Source organism: Alligator mississippiensis, chromosome 8 (assembly GCF_030867095.1).
Source record: "Alligator mississippiensis isolate rAllMis1 chromosome 8, rAllMis1, whole genome shotgun sequence".
In the NCBI taxonomy this organism is placed as follows: Eukaryota; Metazoa; Chordata; order Crocodylia; family Alligatoridae; genus Alligator; species Alligator mississippiensis.
In genome coordinates, this window is record NC_081831.1 from 13,581,622 (window position 1) to 13,601,312 (window position 19,691).

Sequence of the window (19,691 nt, forward strand, 5' to 3'; positions counted from 1 at the left end):
ACCTCTTGGTATATTAAATTTGATAGATAGAAATGCATGGGGCAGCAGCAGAGAGATGCACAATTAGTTCTGCCCAGTGCAAGCAGCTGGTGTTTGGAGTCTTTTATTAAACCACATTGGGACCAGTCTCCTTTCTGGGTTCTATTTTATCCAGACCCCTACATGTTCAACAGGAAAGAGACAGGGCTTCTTGTGAGCTCACAGACAGGGGAACCCAACTTCAGCTGAAACAGCATGAGCTTACAATTTTATAAGCCCCAGAGTTAATTCCAAGCGGAGGGACACTTTGTCTGAGAGCAAGCTCCATGGGGCAAACCAAACTGACTTCCTTCTAATTGGCTTCCACAGTGCAAAAAAGAAATGACCACCTCAAATGCACGGCTAGTTTCAATAGGACAAGTCCTGCACAGCAACAGCTCCAGGGCTTCCTGATATTGAAGTGACAGGGAGTCACTAGTGCTCTATCCAGCTGAAATGTGATAGCGGCAGGAAAGATCCCTTCTGCCTCTTAATGACTTGGCTTCCAAATGGAGCCTGCAGCTGTGGGCAAATTAAAAAAAAAATCCAAATGATCCCCTAGAGATGAGTAGGGATTTTCACTTAGCACAGGAAGTGTGTGTGTTAATTTGGGCCTGAGGTGTTACATTTTTGCCCAGGAAATGTACAAAGCTTTGCCTGCCTGCAGCACAGTGCTAAATGAGATGCTTAACTCCAGTGAGCTTGCATTGGGATTCAGAATCCCTGCAGGAGTCTGTTCCAGAACCACACTGATGCTACCCTTACCTCCAGCCCCCACGGTATGAAAGAAGAAACTTCCAACAAGGGGGAATCTCCTTTTTCTCAGCCTATAAGATCTGGGGTTTTGCTTGGCAGCTGCAGATTTTGCTGACATGTAACAAATAATTGGGGGGGATGCATTGAAACAACAGCGTTTATGTCACATGGCTGTGCTACTAGCATGCCATGTTGACAGTGCTCCCAAAGGCAACCAAGGAAAGGCACTGTCAGGATGTCAAATGAGATTATTTTCTGGCTCTTTGCAAGGCCACTGCAAGTGCTGGGCCAAATTAATCCTTGGTCTAACCCCACTGACAGCCAAGAAATTATATTGGGGATGACTCTAGCCTGCCAACTGCTCTATCCTTTGCTTGCTGCTGGGAAACCTAAGAAGGAACCAGGGCCCAGCATTTCCCCCATCACTATGCACGCACCATAGGGAGGGCTCAAGCTGAGCTTTGTTCTGCCCAGGACATGGTATGACACAAAGAACTAAAGGCCTAGACCCAGCACATTTACTTTAGATTAAAAAAAAGGAATGGACACACTACATAAACCCCTACACCAGTGTAACTTATAAGAAGTCAGTATAGAATGACGGGTACTTCTAGCAGCAAATCTACACTAGCATGAGTGCCACATTTCCAAAGCACTGCAAACAGCTACAGGAGAGGAATGGCTTACAAACTCACATGAACTACTCAGAAATGGGGTCTAGACTGAGCCCCAGGGGGCCTGGATTCAAATTTCATCCTACTATATGACTAAGTCTTTGTCAGCTTGGTCCTGCTTGCAACAAGACCTATAGCAAGACTTCTGCAGCACTTGATTGGGCCCTGCAACTTCTCTGTGTTTGGTGATAACTATGTTTCTTTGATCTACTTAGATCATAAGATCTTTGTCCAGGTATCATGCCTCCCTGCTTACACTGAGTCTAGCATGAAACAGCCTGGACTGTGGTTGGGGTATCTGATCACTGCTGCAATATAAATAATAAAATAGAAAGGGTTAATATCAACATGGAAACGTCCTCTTTTGGACTGGCTTAGGCCCAAAGAGGCCAAACCAAGCCTGAACAAGATATCTCTAGAGAGAAACTATTTTCCCTGAAGCACTCTATGAGTCCCAGAATCTCCTTTCCGGGAGTTTAGGGCTAATTTATTCCCTTTATTCTCTTGAGATTTTTTTTAGCAAAGGAGAGGGGCAAGAACTGTACTAGGACTGGTGCTGCTTTTTCCTTGGCGTGTGGAGTGTTAGCACATGTGGATTGTTAGTCCACCTGAACCTAACAGCCCGTTGGACTGGTGTGCTTAAAGCATGCTAATTTTAAGCCATTGGCCCACCATGGAATAAGATGGCCAGATCATACCCAGCCACCCCTGACTCTTCAACCTGAGTGACCAGGTGTCCATTTATGGCCGGGCAGATCGAGGGCAGCCTTTGGCATGATACCTGGGCAGGACCTTGACACTGGCCCTCTAAAGCTATAGCAAGACACTAACTCCTTTGCTACTGGACCCCAAGTGGATATGGGCACAACTCATTTCAGCATGTAGAGTTTGTCTTTAGTTTGAAAGCATGTCTAAACATAATACTATCTCTGTCTTTTAGGATATATCCAACAGATACTTCGCCCCTTGTTATGACTTACACCAGTGTCAAGTGGGTGTAATCAGCTACTACTCTGATCCCGTGATATTCAATACCCATATGCATTGGGGTAAAGCACGGCATGAGGTGCAGAACAATGAAGAGTCAGGGAGGCTGAGTTTTGAATTCCTCTTTGCCATTAGTGAGGGGGTGCTCTTGGCATGGGACAAGGTTTTCCCCTTCCCCCTCCCTCTGCCCTTCACTTTAGTTATGAAATGGGGTGATTCAACTCATCCAAAGAGATCTTAAAAAAAAATTTAAAAACTTAAACAGTAAAACCAGAATGAGATTCATTCAGACTTTGCGGATCTCATACCTATTCGTCAATGTTAATAGGGCAGGATTCCGGAACAACAGCTGTTCAGCAGAAAAAAACCAAAAGCAAATGGTGAACAAGAGAGAAGACACCACACACACAAAAGAAAAAACAGCAAGACAAGAGGTTTGCTAGGCTGAGACCTGTTTTGCTACTGTAGAAGACTCTTAGTACTAAGGCCAATTTGCCCTGACTATATTAACTCAAGGCCATGCTGCTCCAGCTCTGATGATGGGACCCTCAGAGAGGTTGTTGAAGGAAATAAATGAAACCCAAGTTGGCTACCCAAAGTATCTGGGTAGAAGGGATGGAGGCTTGATTAAACACAGCTCTGGTGATGTTCTCTAGAGACCATCCAAGCTGCCTTTGGTCAAGGGAATGAATGTTACCCACTTGGCTACCTAACTGGGCAGAAGGGTTTATACACAGACTTCTGTACTTCACACAGCCTACCATTAATGCCACAAGCTTGGAAAACACAGCTCTAAAAACTCATACATTCTGGCTTAGCAGTTGTATTTGAGTCACCAGAAGCTGAATGGTATACATTTAAAACCCCTCAAGAGCACCTGAAGATACAAGACTTGAGGAATGGGACTGAAAACCTCTCTTCTAAGAGGCAGGCTTTTATAAAGGATTGCCCAGATTCCTTCTCTTCCCCCACAAACTCCCTTTTACCCATTAATTCAGCACTGCTTTCTCACTCTCTTATGAACCTCACACCAGTCACCCTGACTGGCAAAGAGGAGACAGATCAACAAAAGTTTGCTCAGCTTGACCCTCTCCTGGCTTGGAGCTGTGTAGATGTGGCTGCTCTATGAACCCACCTTCTGCAGAACCCACGGGCCCTGATCTCACCTGCCCTGGTTTTTCACCACATTGATTTCAATGGGGGCTCTTCCCAATTTAATAAAGTGCAAGCAGCAACAGAAGGAGATCCATGGAGTTCACACACCAGTTTCTCTGTCGGGGGCCTTCTGGGCTGAGGTGTGATCAAGTGGGCCAAGGATTTTGAAAGAAGCCAAAGAGGGAAGCACAAATTCCACTGACTTTTAGCGGGAGTTCAGCACCTAACACCCATAGCCCTCTCTGGAGACACAAGCCCTCAAAGCACCTGTGAGCCTGTATTTACGTTCTTTCACTGGATTACCCTGGGAAGATACTCAATCTGGATTGCCCTGAGGGTTTTAGAGTCCTCATAGCACATGACCCCAGCCCCAAGTATCTATATTTGTCATCTTGATGCGTGGGGCAACACCTGGCCACTCAGAATAGGACACAGTATAACAATGCTTTCATGGGCTGGTTTCATTATGACCCTTGATGACAGCAAAGATCAAATCTGACTCAATTAAAGGGGCTTTGGGTTTTCCATGAAAGAGGTCTCTATTTTTCAAGTTTTGTGTCTCCAGGATAAAATATGGATCCAAAGTGAATCTACAGCTGAGAAGTGGGGCTAGATAATCCTGCAGCTGCATGCTTATCACCCGCCCCATTTATCATGGTGCTTCACATATGCTCCTACCTTGCTTTTACAGCATCTAAGGACTGGACTGCACATGGCGAATGCTGTGAAGAACAGCTACTTAAGAAGCAGCACTGGGGTTTGGGGCCACGATTCAGCAAAGCATTTCAGCACATGCTTAAACACAGCATGTGCTTAAGTCCCCAGTGACTACAATGGGACTTAGCTGGTATTTTAGGGCTTTGTTGGGTTGGCACTTTAGAAGCCAGGAAGCAAATGCACAGTTTCAGCCTACCATAGCACACCCAGCCAGACCACAGTGGAGAAGAGGAGGATCGCTAGTTATTTTATAAGCAAAATTCATCCAACAAAAGCTACGTGAAGAGCATGGGAATGGCAGGCTGAAGTTAACCAGTTTGTGGCAGCCTACCATATCTTCTCGCATACAAAATGGACCTCTCCCGCATTCAGCTGCTGGAAATTGGGGTGTGCAATGTAAGTAAGAAAATATGGTAATAGGAGTTCCAGCCTCTGCCCAGGAGAAAGCAAAAGTAAAGTTGCATGTATGGCCAGGGAGAAAAACCAGAAGCACCTGGGACTCCCCAGCTGCTGACTGTGGACCCTTTCTCTTTTACCCTCTTCCCAGCAGAGGCTCATGCTGCAGAAGCTGCTACACAGTTACTTACTGCTACTTACCAGTATTTTCAAGGCAAGATCGTTTTTTCTTCATTCTGCCTTTCAAAAACAAGCCACGTCTCTTATTGGGGGGCATGTCATATGCAAGAATATACGGTAGTTCTTCCAGACCTTAATAAAGGCCAGGCAGTCAAGTGCTCCTAGACTGGATTGTTTGTACAATGTATTATAGAAACTGAGCTCAGGTTCTGCTTCCCTTCAGGCTGTTAATCTGCCACTTTATTTGCTGATAGCCCTCCAATGCCTTCCCACAATTCCCCTCCCTGCAAGGCCTGAAGGACAGGCAAGCTCTCCTGCAATCGACAGAAAAAGGATTCATAGTGACTCGGCTTACTGTAGCCCAAAGGATTATGGGAAATGCCACACACAGGTAAGTTCCTATTGGGACACAGCTCTCATCCGGGCTCAGCTAACTCTGGTGCTCAAGCACAGGTGCTTATCACCCGAGTTAATTCTGCAGTGAAGACCTACCCTAAATATCTTGCTATGGCATACAGCTAGAACCAGCTTTTATACAAAATATTATTTCATCAGGCAGAAACAGATTCTTTAATTTCAATAGGTTTTTCATCAGCTAAAGAGCTGGCAAATAAATGATCCCAATGGTGATGGACAATTAACAAGACTAGACAATTTACTAAAAGCATAACTCATGTTATTGCTAAGGTGCCTGTATGCAGAGACCTGGATTATTTAGAAGGGTCCTTGGAAAGAACAGAAGGCGATATCCCACAGGGAGGCTTGATACAGAGGAATAGGCTGTCCTCGGGAGAGATGTCCATACATTTCTCCCCCCAACTTGTAAGAAAATATTTAGGGCCTGATTCAAAACACAATGAAGTCAGTAGGAATCATCCTACTAACTTCAAAAGGCTTTGGATTAACTAGTTCTTGGAAGAGAGGCCACAATAAAATGTAACCATTTGAAGTAGGCTCAGAATCCCGCAGTTTGCATCACTAAAACCAAGACTCTTGCCCGACTACGGATCATCTACATGCTCAGAATAATCTCATTGTGTTTGTTTAAACCTTGTTCCCCTACAAGTTCAAAAAAGAAATACACACTATATTCCACTGCACCTACCTTCTCTGCCTTCTGCCTTTTCCAAGGATGCTCTTACTTGATTCAAAACTAAAGAGACATCATCATGGAAATGAAAGGAGTGACTGTGCTTTGAGATCTCATTCACAAGGGGAGTCACTTGTCATAGAAAAGGTTGTGGTTTATTGTGACAAATCTGGCCAAAGATTCAGCAAAAATTCAGCAGAAAAAAAAGCACTGGGTCCACCCCCCTTTTGAAATAAAAAAAAAATATTTGATGCTATTTAAAAAAAGCCATGTCAGTCTTGCACGCTCTGTAGCTCTGCTTGGGTAAAGATCTAAATTTGTAAGAACTGAGAGGAACTTATGCAAGCATGAGATGCCTGAAGTGGAAAGCTCTTGATTTCTTGTGAAAACCCCACACTTTTTTTTTTTTTTTTTTTAATCACAAAGCCTACAATGGTCACGAACAGAGCCTCAGGCAGCTCAAAAGCAATGTAGTCAGCACTTTCAGTCCGCTATGTTAGTTTGATGTTATCAGAGTGGCCCACACAAGTTTCCTGAAATCACTTTATTCTCTTGCACATTAGGTGGTATGTGGGAGCTTTAGGTGGGCAGGGGAAGCGTGCAGATTTGCTCACCTTTTGAACAGACAGGCTGTCCTGCCATACACACAGTTTGCTGTAGATAGCTACCCAGGACCTCTAGATTTTTATATGTGCATGTGGCATTCAAACTTTGCAAGATGTAAACCCATTTAAAAAAAAAAAGAAAAGAAAAACATGGAGCATTTGTTGACTGAACTATCTTTCAGATCTGGTTTTTTGCAAAGCAAGTGAACTTGAGACAGCTGACGCAGCAAGATTAACTGTACAGCTATGCTTCTGCTGCAGTGGCATGAGCTAGAGAAGCTAGGTCCACACTACAAAACTTTACCAACCTAATTATGTCTGGCAAAGAACATACCCCTATGCTGATGAAGCTAGGTCAGCAAACCTCTGGGTTTGGTCCCAGTGACACCGACAGAAGAATGCTTTGGCTTACATAGGCCACAGACATGCATGCTGTTTGAAGTGCTCCAAATAGCCAAAATTCATGCCTGAAAAAGTGCTTCAAAAAGCTGCAGGGCTTTAAAATTACCCCTGCAAACATCTCTGAAGCACTTCCCAAAACATTTACACCCTCCAGCATCCCACAATGCCCCATTCCCCTCCTCAGGGGAATAGCGGGGCAGACACCAGACAGCCAATTAATGCTCTCCTGCCTCTGTGTCCCTTTTTTAAGTACTTCCAGGGAGGGGTGGGGGAGATGCATCTGCACAGCACTGAAGCATGCCAAATTTGTAATGTTCAGGCATCTGGAGCAGTTCAAATGAATGTCTGTCTGTGCCCATAGCTAGGTTGGCATTGCTGTAGTAGCAGAGACCCACAGAAGCAGACATACCCACAGAAAAAGCAGCTTGAGGTGTGGCAATGGCATCTCACAACAGGAGAGGCATTACAAGGAATACATACCGCAAGCCATAAAGAAACAAGACGTTCCTCTCATTCTCCACCCCTCTTCTTCAAGAAGAGTGCATCAGGCTAGACACGAACACGTATGGGCCAGATTCTCAGCTTGGGACATACTGATGTCAGTGGAGGTAAGCAGATCAACAACAGCTGAGGATCCGGCCTCTTCACTCTACTGCATGTTTCCTCCCCTTCTTGGATGATTTCCCAACTTTTTTTCAATAAGGGCTTGACTGAACAGTCACAGCCATCAATAGGAGTCTTCTTGTTGCTGCAGCGGGGACTAAGTCAAACTCTAGGTCTAACCATGACTTGTCCTCCCACTACTTCAACGTGTATCATGTACTTCATGATCTGTCATATAAATTTCCTTTCCCTGGCCTGACCCAACTTTCATTCCAGTATTCTTTACTCGTCTCTAGTTATCTGGGTTCCCATTCACTGCACCAAGCCTCAGAGTTGATTTTCTGAGCTGACTATTCACTCTGGGAGTGCTTTTGAGAAGAAGTCTACAAAGCAACACATAAATAAGGAGAGAGAGGAGGGAATAAATGACTGATTGTGGAATATAAACCACCACCCATCCCATAGTAAACTAGCTGGCTTCCATAAAGACCCTTACAGAGCAGGAATGGATTCACCCGAGTGGAGGAAGAAGTGGGGCGCGGGCTGCACGCAGACACTGTAAAGAAGATCGGGTCATGCAGAGAGCTGCTGCCGCTACGGGTTCCATAGACAGCGTATGGCCTGTGGAAAGCAGCGGGGACTCAGCGTGTCCATGGATAGGCAGCCTGGAGGTGCTGTGCTTCATTTTGCTTTGTGTAGGTGCTTCCCTGTCCCGGCAAACCAAGGTAAATAAAGCATATCCTACTCTAAAGCACAAGATGGGCTTGAATTCAGATACCGCAAGCCCAGAGCATGGCTAGGAGACCCATGCTGCACTCTGCATCATGCACAAGGTTGAAGACAGCTTTACTATAAGAGCTCAGAAGCAGCAAAGATACCAGACAACTGCTGGCCAGAGGCTGGAAACACACCAGACCCATTAAACACTTGTTTTATTCCACGTGGGATCCTGAGACATTCCCTTCGTTTGCACCGTTAGGCTGACCAAGAGCTATGAACTCAGGGGCAGCACGAATGTGCATGTGAGGCAACACCACTGAAAGCAGTGGCTCTACATCTAGAACTGGGCAGAACATGGCCCTTTGCACCTTCCTTATCTGCCACAATGGGGCTGACTTATTAATAAAGCCTCTGATTAAGGAAAGGTATAACCACTGCAGGGAGGTTTAAAACAACCTGATCATTGAACATTGAAATGGACCCACTCCTATGATTAAAAAACCATGGCGCTTGGAGGCCTGTGGCTCTGGGTTTTTATATAGTTGTGGATAGGTAGACACACAGCCTGCATGGCTGAAACCTTGAGTCTGATTTGCTTTGTGGATGTTTTATACCAGCTGCTGCTGCAAGAAAAACATGAAAAGGGAAATTCCCTTGGCTGCACTTCCACAGCAAGAGCCAGTATCATCTCAACCTCTTCATAAATTTCCCCAAGTGGAATAAATTACACCAAAACAGGACGGCTGTGAAAGGAGAGGAGGTAGTGGAAGAAGCATTAGCATCGTTTTGGGAGCGGAGGGATAAGAAAGGATTCCCCCTAACCCCCAAAACCATTATGAAAACCAGAGCCCTTGGAAGACAAAAGGGAGGGTTTTCAAATAGCTCAGGCCTAGAGCCCTCAAGGAGCTGCTGGGTCTACAGCTCCAGAGTCTGCCACTGATTCTGCAGAAAGGGAATAGGTAGCAGTGGGGTGCAGGGGTTGCTTTAAGCATGGCCACAAATGTACTGCTATCGAGCCAAAATCAGCCCATTGGCATCAAGTTTTCAATTTGAGCCACTGCAGGGATCAAACCCTCTTACTCTTTGCACTCGTGCCAAACTAAGAACTCTGCCTGGCCCTCGGCTTGACCTAAGGAAGCCACCCCCACAAACAGGAAAGAGCATGCGGCAGTCCTGATCCTTCGGTCCTCAAGCCCACTCCCAGCCTGACGCACAAACGGCTCATTGATCCATTTGTGACCATTCAGCAACCCGGGGCATGGAGAGGACACAAGCATGGGTTGAGAAAACTGTGTTGGCACAGAGTGAACATGAACTTTCACGCAGATGGTGTCCAGTGAAAACAAACTCAACAGAGGAAAGAAAGACAGAGAGAGAAAGAGACCCATAGTTGGTTAAAAGAAATGTGGAGAGAAGAAATGGAGAAAGAAAGAAAGAACAGGAAAGAGGGGTGGGTCACTAGGGTGGCTGGCTGGAGTATTAAAAGCAGCAATGACTAGACTATCCCACCGCTAACAGCTGTCTTGTAGTTGGTGCTTTATGAAACACTGATGCTTACATCAAAAAAATGGAGACACTTAGGCTCCTAGTTGTGCCATGAAGTTGCCAAGTGGCTACTGTTTTTCTTTAAGTGGGAGGAGGCCTGGTATAATTTCATTCTCTCTTCCTTGGCAAAGTCTGAAGGCTACTGGGTGTGGCAAACTGTGCAAGCCAAATGCTTTGCTGATGAGATTCAGTGTCTAGCTCTGCCGGAGTTGAGAGAGTTATGCAGGGTTACATCAGCAGGACATCCAGTCCTGCATTTCCAAGCCTGCCTAAATGAAGCCTACGTTCTAACGTACACCTGCAGACCTACTGCTTCAGCTCAAGGGCTCTCTAGACTACCCAAAGCCACTGTGTTGACAGGAGAACTAGGAACATCACAGCAGACCACTTTGAGTTGGAACATGGTTTACATCAGATCGCATACAAGACTGCATCATGTTTGAACCACATTCCAACTTGCAGGACCGTGGCATGGTTCAGAAATGTGGAAATGGCTGATTCCTGCCCTGATACAAGCTCAGATCTTTTTTCTAACTGTGCTGGAAGCTGGGGTGTTGCAATATGTTGGCTCTTGGTAGGCAAGAGGACTCTAATACAATCCTGGCCAATAACAAAAACCAATCTCCGTAACTCTCCTTTATACACTAGGAAAGCTCTGTAGGTAGGACAACCCACCACGAGAGCTTTGTTCCTCCCTCATGCTCAACCAACACTGACTAGACATGAAGAAAAGCAAAGGCTCCCTCAGACCCTTTTTCCACTCTGCCTCCAAAGAGTTCGATCCTGCAATATATCCCAAAGTAGCTTTTTGAACCCTTTTTCCTATGGACATAACACAGAAGGTTTTGAAACGGTGAGGAAATGGAGGCCCCTGATCATCCGCTCCATCCAGATCTGACCCACTAAGACATACTGGGCTACAGACACAACTCTCTATTCTGTCCCTTGGCCTGACAGGTCTGTAGCTTGCTCTGCTCATGAGGAGGCAGCTGATTTTGGTGAAGGGTTCACATAGCAAGCAAAAAGGGATAAGATCTACTGGACACACTGGCTCAAAGAGGTAAATCATTCATTTTCAGTCACCACCCTCTGTAACAAGTCTGAGCCCTGCTCTCCTGCTCTGCTCTGCCCTGGTAGCCCTGAGGCCAGACGGTGCTTCTGTGGGGGCTGCTTTGAACACTGGAGCTAAACACCTTTTGCCTGTTTTCTGGTGACCCTCTGCTCCTAGTGACGCTCGCATCTGTTGTCCAGGCCGCTGTGGGGCAAGTGATGGAGGTTCAAAAGCAGGGAGGGTGGAAGTGGGGGAGAGTGGAAGTCACACCCCCAGCCCAAGTTCATGTTCAGCAGACTGCCACTCACCAGGTAAGCAGGCCTCAGAGCACAGCTTATTGTCCAGAGCTTTCACGCTTGCGATGCCAATGTCATTGTTATTGTCACACTCCATACCTAGGTAAGCGCCTGTCCTCTGGCCTGTAACGGAGTTAACGCAGTTAGAGAGGCGACTGGGTTTTGGGGGAGGGTTCCCACTTTGATTTATTTTTTTTCCCTTTTAAAATAAAAGTTATACATGGAAGAGACAAAAATATAGAAAAATTATGTATCTAAAAATAACAACGGTAACTGAGTGGGTAAAGAGTGGACAATAAGGAGTCAGATCATTGCTGCGTGCGTGTGTGTTTCATGCCATCCTACTCTGTTTTTTCCAACTGTCTCTTTTCTTGAGCTGTGACTTTTCCATCACTGAGGAGGGCCATGGAACACAGGAAGGTACTTCAGACAATTACCCAGAAGAGCAATACATACGCAGGTAAAAAAAGAAAAAGGCAGAGAAAAGAGTAGGTTGGAAAAGCTAAAGAAAGCAGCTAATAGGATTACCCCTTGTCCATGCATCAGGTTGCCTCTGGTTTGTATCTGAGGGATTTATGACAGGGGTACGTGGCTTTGGAAAATAAAAGAATAGCAGAATCTCACCAGTTCTTGCTTTGCTCATTGGAAGAACAGATAGTCAACTGCCACCTTTTGAAGGAGGCACAGTGCCAGCCACCACCCCTCACTTTGCAGTACAGAGCTGCAAAGTGCCAAGACGGTGCTGGGTAGAAGTGGCAAACCTAACTAAGCTGACACAATAACCTACAGTCAAGCATTGCCAAATGCTACTCAATTTTTTGTTTTTTTAGTGGCAAGTAAAATTCATTCTTACAAGGTAAGAATGACCAAGTGGATCTGGATTTGATCCTTGTCTCTTTGGGCACCTATACACATGCAGAGAGGCTGCCTGGATGCACTGTTATTACAACACACCGGAGCAGACTCAATTAATCGAGTCTGCTGGAGCGCAGTAATTACTGCATTCCAGCAGACTCCAGAGTCACGGGCATCAGCATCCCCGCACTGACAAATGGTGGTGGGGGCGCTTTAACCAAAAGCACCCATACCACTATCTTTCAACATGGGGATACTGATACGTGTGACGCTCTGGGTACTTTAATTAGAGCGGCTCTCAGAACTGTCCTAATTAAAGCCCCCCTGACCCCCCCGTACCTCCCAGAGCATGTCTATAAATGCCCTTTGACCTATTCTTAAGCACACAGAAGTCAACTTACAACAGATGTTCCCAATTCACACTCATGCTGGAGACCCATCCAAAGCAGAGAAGTCAGTGGGTGCATCTCCATTAACTTTTAGGGGTATGTCTACACTACACAACATAGTGAAATGTAGAGACACCGCAACTAGCTCTACACACTCTCTAAACTTGCACAAACCTCTGTACTAGCATGACTATGGATAGGTCTAACAAGCTTCTACAGAGCTGCCAAGGACATTGAGGAGAGACCCTGCCCCAAGCCACCCCAGATCCCCCTCCACACACATCAAAGCTGGAAGTGAGATAGTGAAGTCACCCTGACAGCATTCTCCTCTGCTTCCAACCTCAGGCACTCAGGAGACAGACACGGAGAGCAGAGATGACGGGCACCGCTCAGGATGACTTCCCTGCCTCACGTCCAGCTCTGGCATATGCAAAGGAGGTACGGGTAGGCAGAGGGATGAGCTCAGTCACACTCTCAGAAGCACTGTGGGAGCACTACAGACACACTGTATATTGCTTCTACTCTGAATTGCAGTGTAAACACATCCAACAGTTTTCTAAATAAGAAGGACATCAGCTCTTTTGTCCCTAAAGTGGAAAATTTTCATAGCCAACTTATTGACTGGTGTCTGAAGTGACCGGATTATCATTCAACTAAGCTACAATTATTAGCATGAATGAATAAAAGCATTTTGTGGAGCCAAATCTCTGATGGCTTTACAACCACGTTTCTTTATTTGCTGACCCTCAAGTTTCAGCAACTTATAACAAGCCTCCTTGTCATCAGGGCAAGTTAGCAGGATTTTATGACAAAGAAACAAACAGTGGAGCTCAGGATCCATTATTATTCATGCTTGGCAATACCACATCACCGGGGGAAAATATTTTTTCCAACTTCATTTGGGGGGGTGTTAGGTTTTTGTTAACCAGAGACAGGCAAACATGGAAAGGGAGGAAAAAAGGTGGCCGTCTGTGCCTCATTAACTATCCCAATGAAATCAGTGGAAGTTTGGCCATTGAGTTCAATGGGAACAGACTGAGGCATTGGACTAAGTCATCCTTTTCAGCACCTTTTTTTTTTTCAGAGGGCAGAGAAATCCAAAACGTAAGTCTGCTGACTCACTAAAGCGCACTATGGAAAATGAAACAAATCAAGGGGATAGTTTTGTGTCCCCTGACTAAAGGAAAAAAGAAAGAAAAGACCCAATGCAGACAACCACATTGGCAGGAAAGATTTTCAAAGCCACAAACAAGAGGGATTTTCGTTGGGAACTGACGGCTCAGAGTCGTTTCTTTGAAAATGCCTCCCTTAAATAAAAATAAGGATTAAAAAAAAAGGACTGTAAAATCCTGACATACTGCAGATGTAGTACGAGTCAAGGAACCTCTCTTCAGAGACCGTCCAATCCCCAGTTCCAATGGCGACATAGGGATTTCCAACATGGACCTCTCTTGACAAAGGGAGGTGCGTTGGTTTGGCTGCTCGGAGGGCTGCGTATGAGGTAAGCATGCACGCCCACGGGATCTCTACCCGTGCAGCCAGCGCTAAAGCATAAAGCTATGGCCTGAGGTAGAGGAGGGAGGAAAGTGGGAGGAAAAGGGAGAGAGGATGTCTGCTGACCCATGAGGATGGTTTCTGGGGCAGGGTGGCCCAGGTCTTTTCTGGCTATAGCTGGTCTCTTAGGACACCTCCAGAACATTGGATGCTTCAGCCAACTCCTTGCTCCTTATAGCGGTGGCCACTAAAGGAAGTTGGGATGAAACACCCCAAAATGTGCTGAATGCCACTGAAGCATATAAAGCTGCACTGGGCCCAGTTATTGTTTTGCTAGAAGGGTGGAGAAGAATTTCACCCAGTACAGAGGGTCAATTGAGGCCTGCTCCTTTATTTTGAGGGCTTGCCCGGTACCTAGGTCTCATGCTGGTCTTCTGGATGGGAGTGGATTTCAATTCAGAAAGACTCTAAGGAGCCCCCTTCTGCGCAGGGTCCCAGGAAGCAATATTTCGGAGCTGCCTGAGCACACCAAGCTGCAGTTCTCAGGCTGTGTGCAGCCTACAGCGAACATCACTGTGTTTTCCAGAGTTCATGACACTCCTCTGCTCATCTGCTAGTTCTCTTCTTTCTGCCTGACCCCAGCTTTTGCCATTAGAGCTGGCACTGCCTGGTAAGCAGGCACAAGCAGGCAGGGGAGGAGCAGGTTGGACCTGCTGTGACTCCACGCCACGTGTTTTTTCTCCTGTGCTGCAATCTCACTCCAAACGTGACCATGTCTCATGCACCCACTAGAGAAAGTAATCAGCCCATACAGAGTTGGCAGTGGGGTGAAGGGGACATTTTAGTTTCTGCTCTAGAGGGACATGAACCAAACCCTCAGTGCAGGAGATCCTTCATCTGCAAGATGTTCTTGGCCCTCAGTTCTTTGTCTCAGATCCATCTCTAATTTCTGCTGCCTTCTAAGAACCAGGTGAACTGCACCACAGCTCAAAATAACCATCAGGGGAGTGTAAGGAGAAAGAAGAGGGAAAACTCAGGGTGTTGAAGACTACTGTGTCCACATAGTCTATTTTGCAGATGGAAGCTCATCCTGTGCCTCCATGATGGACCTCATAGCCTGAGTCTCCACACCCAGGGACTTGCTTCCACTAATTCATCACAGAAAGTCAAGGCCATTCATCTCTTTTTGACTCCCCACCAAGTGCCCATGTTCACACTTCCCTCCTAGCTCTACACCACCCCTCTCCATTGTTATAGAACAGAAGACACCCCGCTCCAGCAAGACAGCATTCCTGGGAAAGCCAACTCCCCTTCTCCGATAATGCCCAGTGCCCTGAGTGTACAGTCTGGCCCCTACTGATGAAACAGAACAAAATGAGAAGGGAAGGGAGGAATGGCCCATATCTGTTACCGTCTTCCTGAGTGGGAGATGCATCCTCTTCCTCCATGACATCATTCCCCTGTGACACAGAAGACAGGCTGTGAATGCTAACAGCAAAGGACTCTCTGTCCAAGGTGCAGAACCTTTGCCTTTCAAACACGTTCAGCCTCCTGTCCAGAGGCATCCTGGACACGATAGCATCCTTTCCTCTACCCTTACCTAGCTCCCCTGGACACCAGAAGTCATACTCAGGCCCCTGCCCACTGAATATGGGCTTGGCATGTACCGTGGGTTTAAACTCAGAGCTGAGTTTAAACCAGACTCTGAAGAGCCAAAAGGGCAGTGTCCTATCAAGGTTTTAAGGCTGAGGCATACTAGTGACAGGATCTGTCTTTGGGCCAAATCCTGCTCCCATGAAGCTCAATGGGGGATTTTCCATCACCTCAGTAGGCCTCAGAGAAACAAGAATTTAAGGGATGACCTGATACCTTTCCCTTTCTATCCCATTTGAACCATTTTGTTTTACAAATCACTGGAGCCAGCCTCTGAGTTCAGAAAGATTTGGCTGCTGACACAAAGCAATTAAGCACATGTTTCATGTCAATGTTAGTGTGAGCTTAAGAGCTTTGTTGAGCTGGGGACAACTGATGAGAAATGACTGTACTTTGTAAGGGGAATGTGCCTGGTGTCTGCTGGACTGCATTGGTGCAATTCAGAGATGCCTCAGCACAGATTCCTTCACTGCTATACCTAGCACATTCCTGCTCCACACGGGAGACCTGGTGGGTTGCAAAGGGGTTCAATGCTAATGGGAACAGTGGTAGGGCTGAATTGTTTGTGTCCTTCTCTGAGCATCTATGCCCTGAGCTTTGCATTATCCCAGCAATTTCTTGGGCAATGCATACCCTACACCAATTAAATTCCTGGCAATTCTCTTTCATCTCCCCCTCGAAGGCTTTCTGCCATAAGCTCTCCAGTCCAGGAAGACACATTAAGAACCATTAGCCTCTGATCACCTACATGGAGCCACATGGGCGGGCCTTTACTACAGAGCTAGCCTGGGCTCTGGCACAGCTGTCAACCTCCGCGCACAAAAACTTTTCACCCATGTGAAGTGGTGCTTTCAACCCAGGTTAATGGCCTGGCTGGTTTGAGCTCAGGTGTAACTTTTACCTGGGCTGGTAACCCAGCCACTAGAACCCTGCAGGGTTAAACCACGTGAATGCTGATGGGCTTCTAAGGCCTTCAAACCAGGGGCACAGAAGGACAAACCAGCTCTCCCACAATGAATCGGGAACCCACCAGAGTGGCTCCACTTAATGCAGCACAGAGGTCCGTGAGACATGTCCCAGAAGTCTAAGCACCACATCTGGGTAAATGCTGTTCCAGTGAATATATAGTAACTTGGGTAGAGCTCTATGGTGTGGCTGCTCACACCCAGGCCAGGCTAACCCAGGAACTCAGACCTTGGTGCCCATCTCCCATGTTAATTCTGTGAGGAAGACATGCCGCATGGGTCACAGCTGCCTGGTCTTCTACTCTGTGGGCCCAGCCATTAGTAGGAGACGCAATCTCGCACAGAAATCCAGCATATTACAAAGACATGGCACATTGATCAGGTAGATGGCAGTTTGCTTCCTTTGAATGTAGTGTTTTACCTCTGCATCTCGCTCCTCCGTGGGGATACTGACAAAGTTTGTATCTGGAGATTCCACAGGAGTCGACTGCAGAGAGGACAAAAGAAAGCAGATGTCTTTACTTCCTGGCTGTGCCACGCGTCAATGGGATGTGGAAGCTAACGCTGTCCGCCATCAGTGACCACTCCTATCTAGCTGGGAATGCAGACCCTGGTAGGATTCATGCTGTCTCTCAGAAAGAAGCAATTTCCCGCAAATGAAGGAAGGCTTGTTAAGTGACCTATTTCCATGATTTGGTGCTGTATGTTTACGTTAAAAAATATGGATGTCAAGAAAACCAGAGCTCAATGTTCCTTGAGCAAAAAAAAATGAAAAGAAATTACCATATGCTGTTATAATTATGAATGTAATATTACAAAGACAAATGCCTGTGTAACCCAAATAAAGGCTGATTTATATTAGAGTAACACCTAGAGGTCAAAACTGAAGTCAGTGGTCCATTGTGCAAGGTGCTGTACATATAAAGAAGTGAAACGTTCTCTGCCCTTGAAGAGCTCACTATCTAAATGGGCAAGACAGAGAAAGGGTTGGAGAGGAAGGAAAACAAAGGCACAAAGCACTGCAGTGATTTGTCCAACATCACTCAACAGAGCAGTGACAGGATCCTGGTTTCCTGACCCCCATCCTAGTACCCTACTCACTGGGCCACACTGCCAAACATTGTTCCCATCTTCTCTCACCTATATATGCATTGCGCCTGACTGTTACAAAGGAAAGCAAGGGAGAGAGGAAAGGGGAGGAAAGAAAGAAAGGGATCTCCCACCAGAAATGTTGATTTCTACCTATCACTATGAATGCAGACAGTTTTAACATGTTAAACCTTAACCCCTCTAACCTGAAACTACAACCACGTGCTTCAGTGCACAAGATAAGTATGCTCCAAGGACATTAACTCTCTAAATCATGGAGCATAGGTGTAACCACTCCAAGGTGGGAATCAGGCCAGCAGTGGCTGAAAAGCCTGAGAGACTGAAGACTCCATTTTCAGAAAGTCAGTGCAACATCAGCCCCAAAATCTATTTTTGCAGATGGGGCCTGGGGCTGCCAGGTCACTTGGGGACTTCTAAAAATTCTACCCCATGTCTTAAAGCAGAATCCCAGTAGAAACACAGGAAAGTGCCTGGTTCTGTTCCATGTGCATAAAGGAATTGCCTGGCTTCTACACAACTCAGCTGTTTAATCTGACAGCCTGCTTAGGACAGCGATCAATGCCAGAGGCTGCTGATGTAGCTGCATTCTTGCTTACAAACCAATCCCCATCCTTCCCCCAAAATATTGGGCTATAGGGGGAATTTCTTGCTGGTCCCAAAAGAGGATCATCTTAAGGAGCTGACATGTCTTGCTTGACCTACCTCTCCTTCTGAAGGTATCCCACTGGCAGCAGCAGGGGATGGGAGCATATCCCCCTCTTCCTCTGTGCCAGGAGCAATGTAGGAGCCTGACATGGAAGACACAGTATCGGTGCTGAGCTGGGAGTGCTGACTTTGGGAGGAAGCCATGGACATGATGGACTGGGCCAGGCTGCTGCTGACAGGATCTAGGTAGAAAGAAAGAGGGGAGAATGCAGGGTGGCATTAGAGACAGCAGAACAGTTTGGGCAGGGCTGGACTGCAAGGAACAGTGTGCGACAGGGCTTCTGAAGCCTGGTGCTGATGCCTACAGGCTGGAACCTTTCATCTCCATGCCCTGTGGCCCAGAGGCTACAGAGGAGGGAATTCCTCTTCAAACACAAAGAGTCTATGTGACCTTCTGAGGAACAAGCTGTGGCTGCATTCAATCTCTGCATCAAGTCTCTAACTCCTGGGCTTGATTCAGGGATCCCTGGGTAAGGGGCTCTGTCCTGGGTTCTTCAGGATGTCAAGTCAGGCAACCATAATAATCCCCTCTAGATTTCAGGCCAAATCCTATTCCACTGAATAGACACCCAAGCACAATCCTACTCTACCCTGTTCAAATCACTGAAAAGCCATTAATACATATATTTTAGTAACACATCATATCAGTCTTATGATTAAGTCACAAAAAGCAGCAAAGAGAAGGACAATCCATCCACGTTTTGAGTTAATGGCTTTTCACGGACTTGAGGTTGGTTGAAATAGTATCAGACAGGCCCCCTAATAAGTGGAACAGGAGTCTATGATACCTACAAATACTGGGGTTTTATCATTATATTATCATATCACCATTCTATCATATTATCTTGATATTATATTATCATTATATCAGCATGTAGCATATCATTATCATATTATCATTATATCAGCATGTAGCAACTCAAATCCTACTTACCTAATTCAGGCCAAACTTCCCATGTATCACATCCATAACTAAGGAGAGCAGTGAGCAGGATTAGACACGAGAACTTTGTCATCTAGTTCATCTTGTGAGGTGCCATGTATTCACTAGGTGCTACCATCAGGACATGTGACCACAGTAATTTTCCATGTCCCTTCCAACCCAACATACCTTCCGGGGAGGAGATGGTAGAGGAGAGTGGGGTTCCTGTACATGAAGACTGGTCTATTGCTCCTGAGGAGGACAAGGTGAAGTTCTCACTGTCCGGGGTCACACCGCATTCCTGGAAGGAGAATGAACACATTGGACTCAGAGGAAAACAAGTCCCTCGAGGGCCAGTCATGGTGGCTTTTCCATGCACTGCACTGTCCTGGGCAGGTTCTGA

The 19,691-nt window shown here is 46.3% G+C and overlaps 1 protein-coding gene across 5 annotated transcripts in view; it reads right to left on the reverse strand.

Annotated features, from left to right (window-relative positions):
* RNF157 (ring finger protein 157) overlaps positions 1-19,691 on the reverse strand; it is an 81,327-nt gene that overhangs the window by 5,974 nt on the left and 55,662 nt on the right. For 2 of the 5 annotated variants that reach the window (XM_019494310.2, XM_006269228.4), the window contains exons 14-18: positions 19,478-19,589; positions 18,364-18,548; positions 16,973-17,038; positions 15,345-15,393; positions 11,208-11,318 (exon numbers count right to left, since the gene is read on the reverse strand). In XM_019494310.2, the coding sequence (XP_019349855.1) occupies positions 11,208-11,318; positions 15,345-15,393; positions 16,973-17,038; positions 18,364-18,548; positions 19,478-19,589 (523 nt within the window). Of the gene's footprint in view, positions 1-2,743; positions 2,785-11,207; positions 11,319-15,344; positions 15,394-16,972; positions 17,039-18,363; positions 18,549-19,477; positions 19,590-19,691 lie in introns of all 5 variants that reach the window. The other 3 variants (XM_014601858.3, XM_019494313.2, XM_019494312.2) reach the window with 3 other exon arrangements.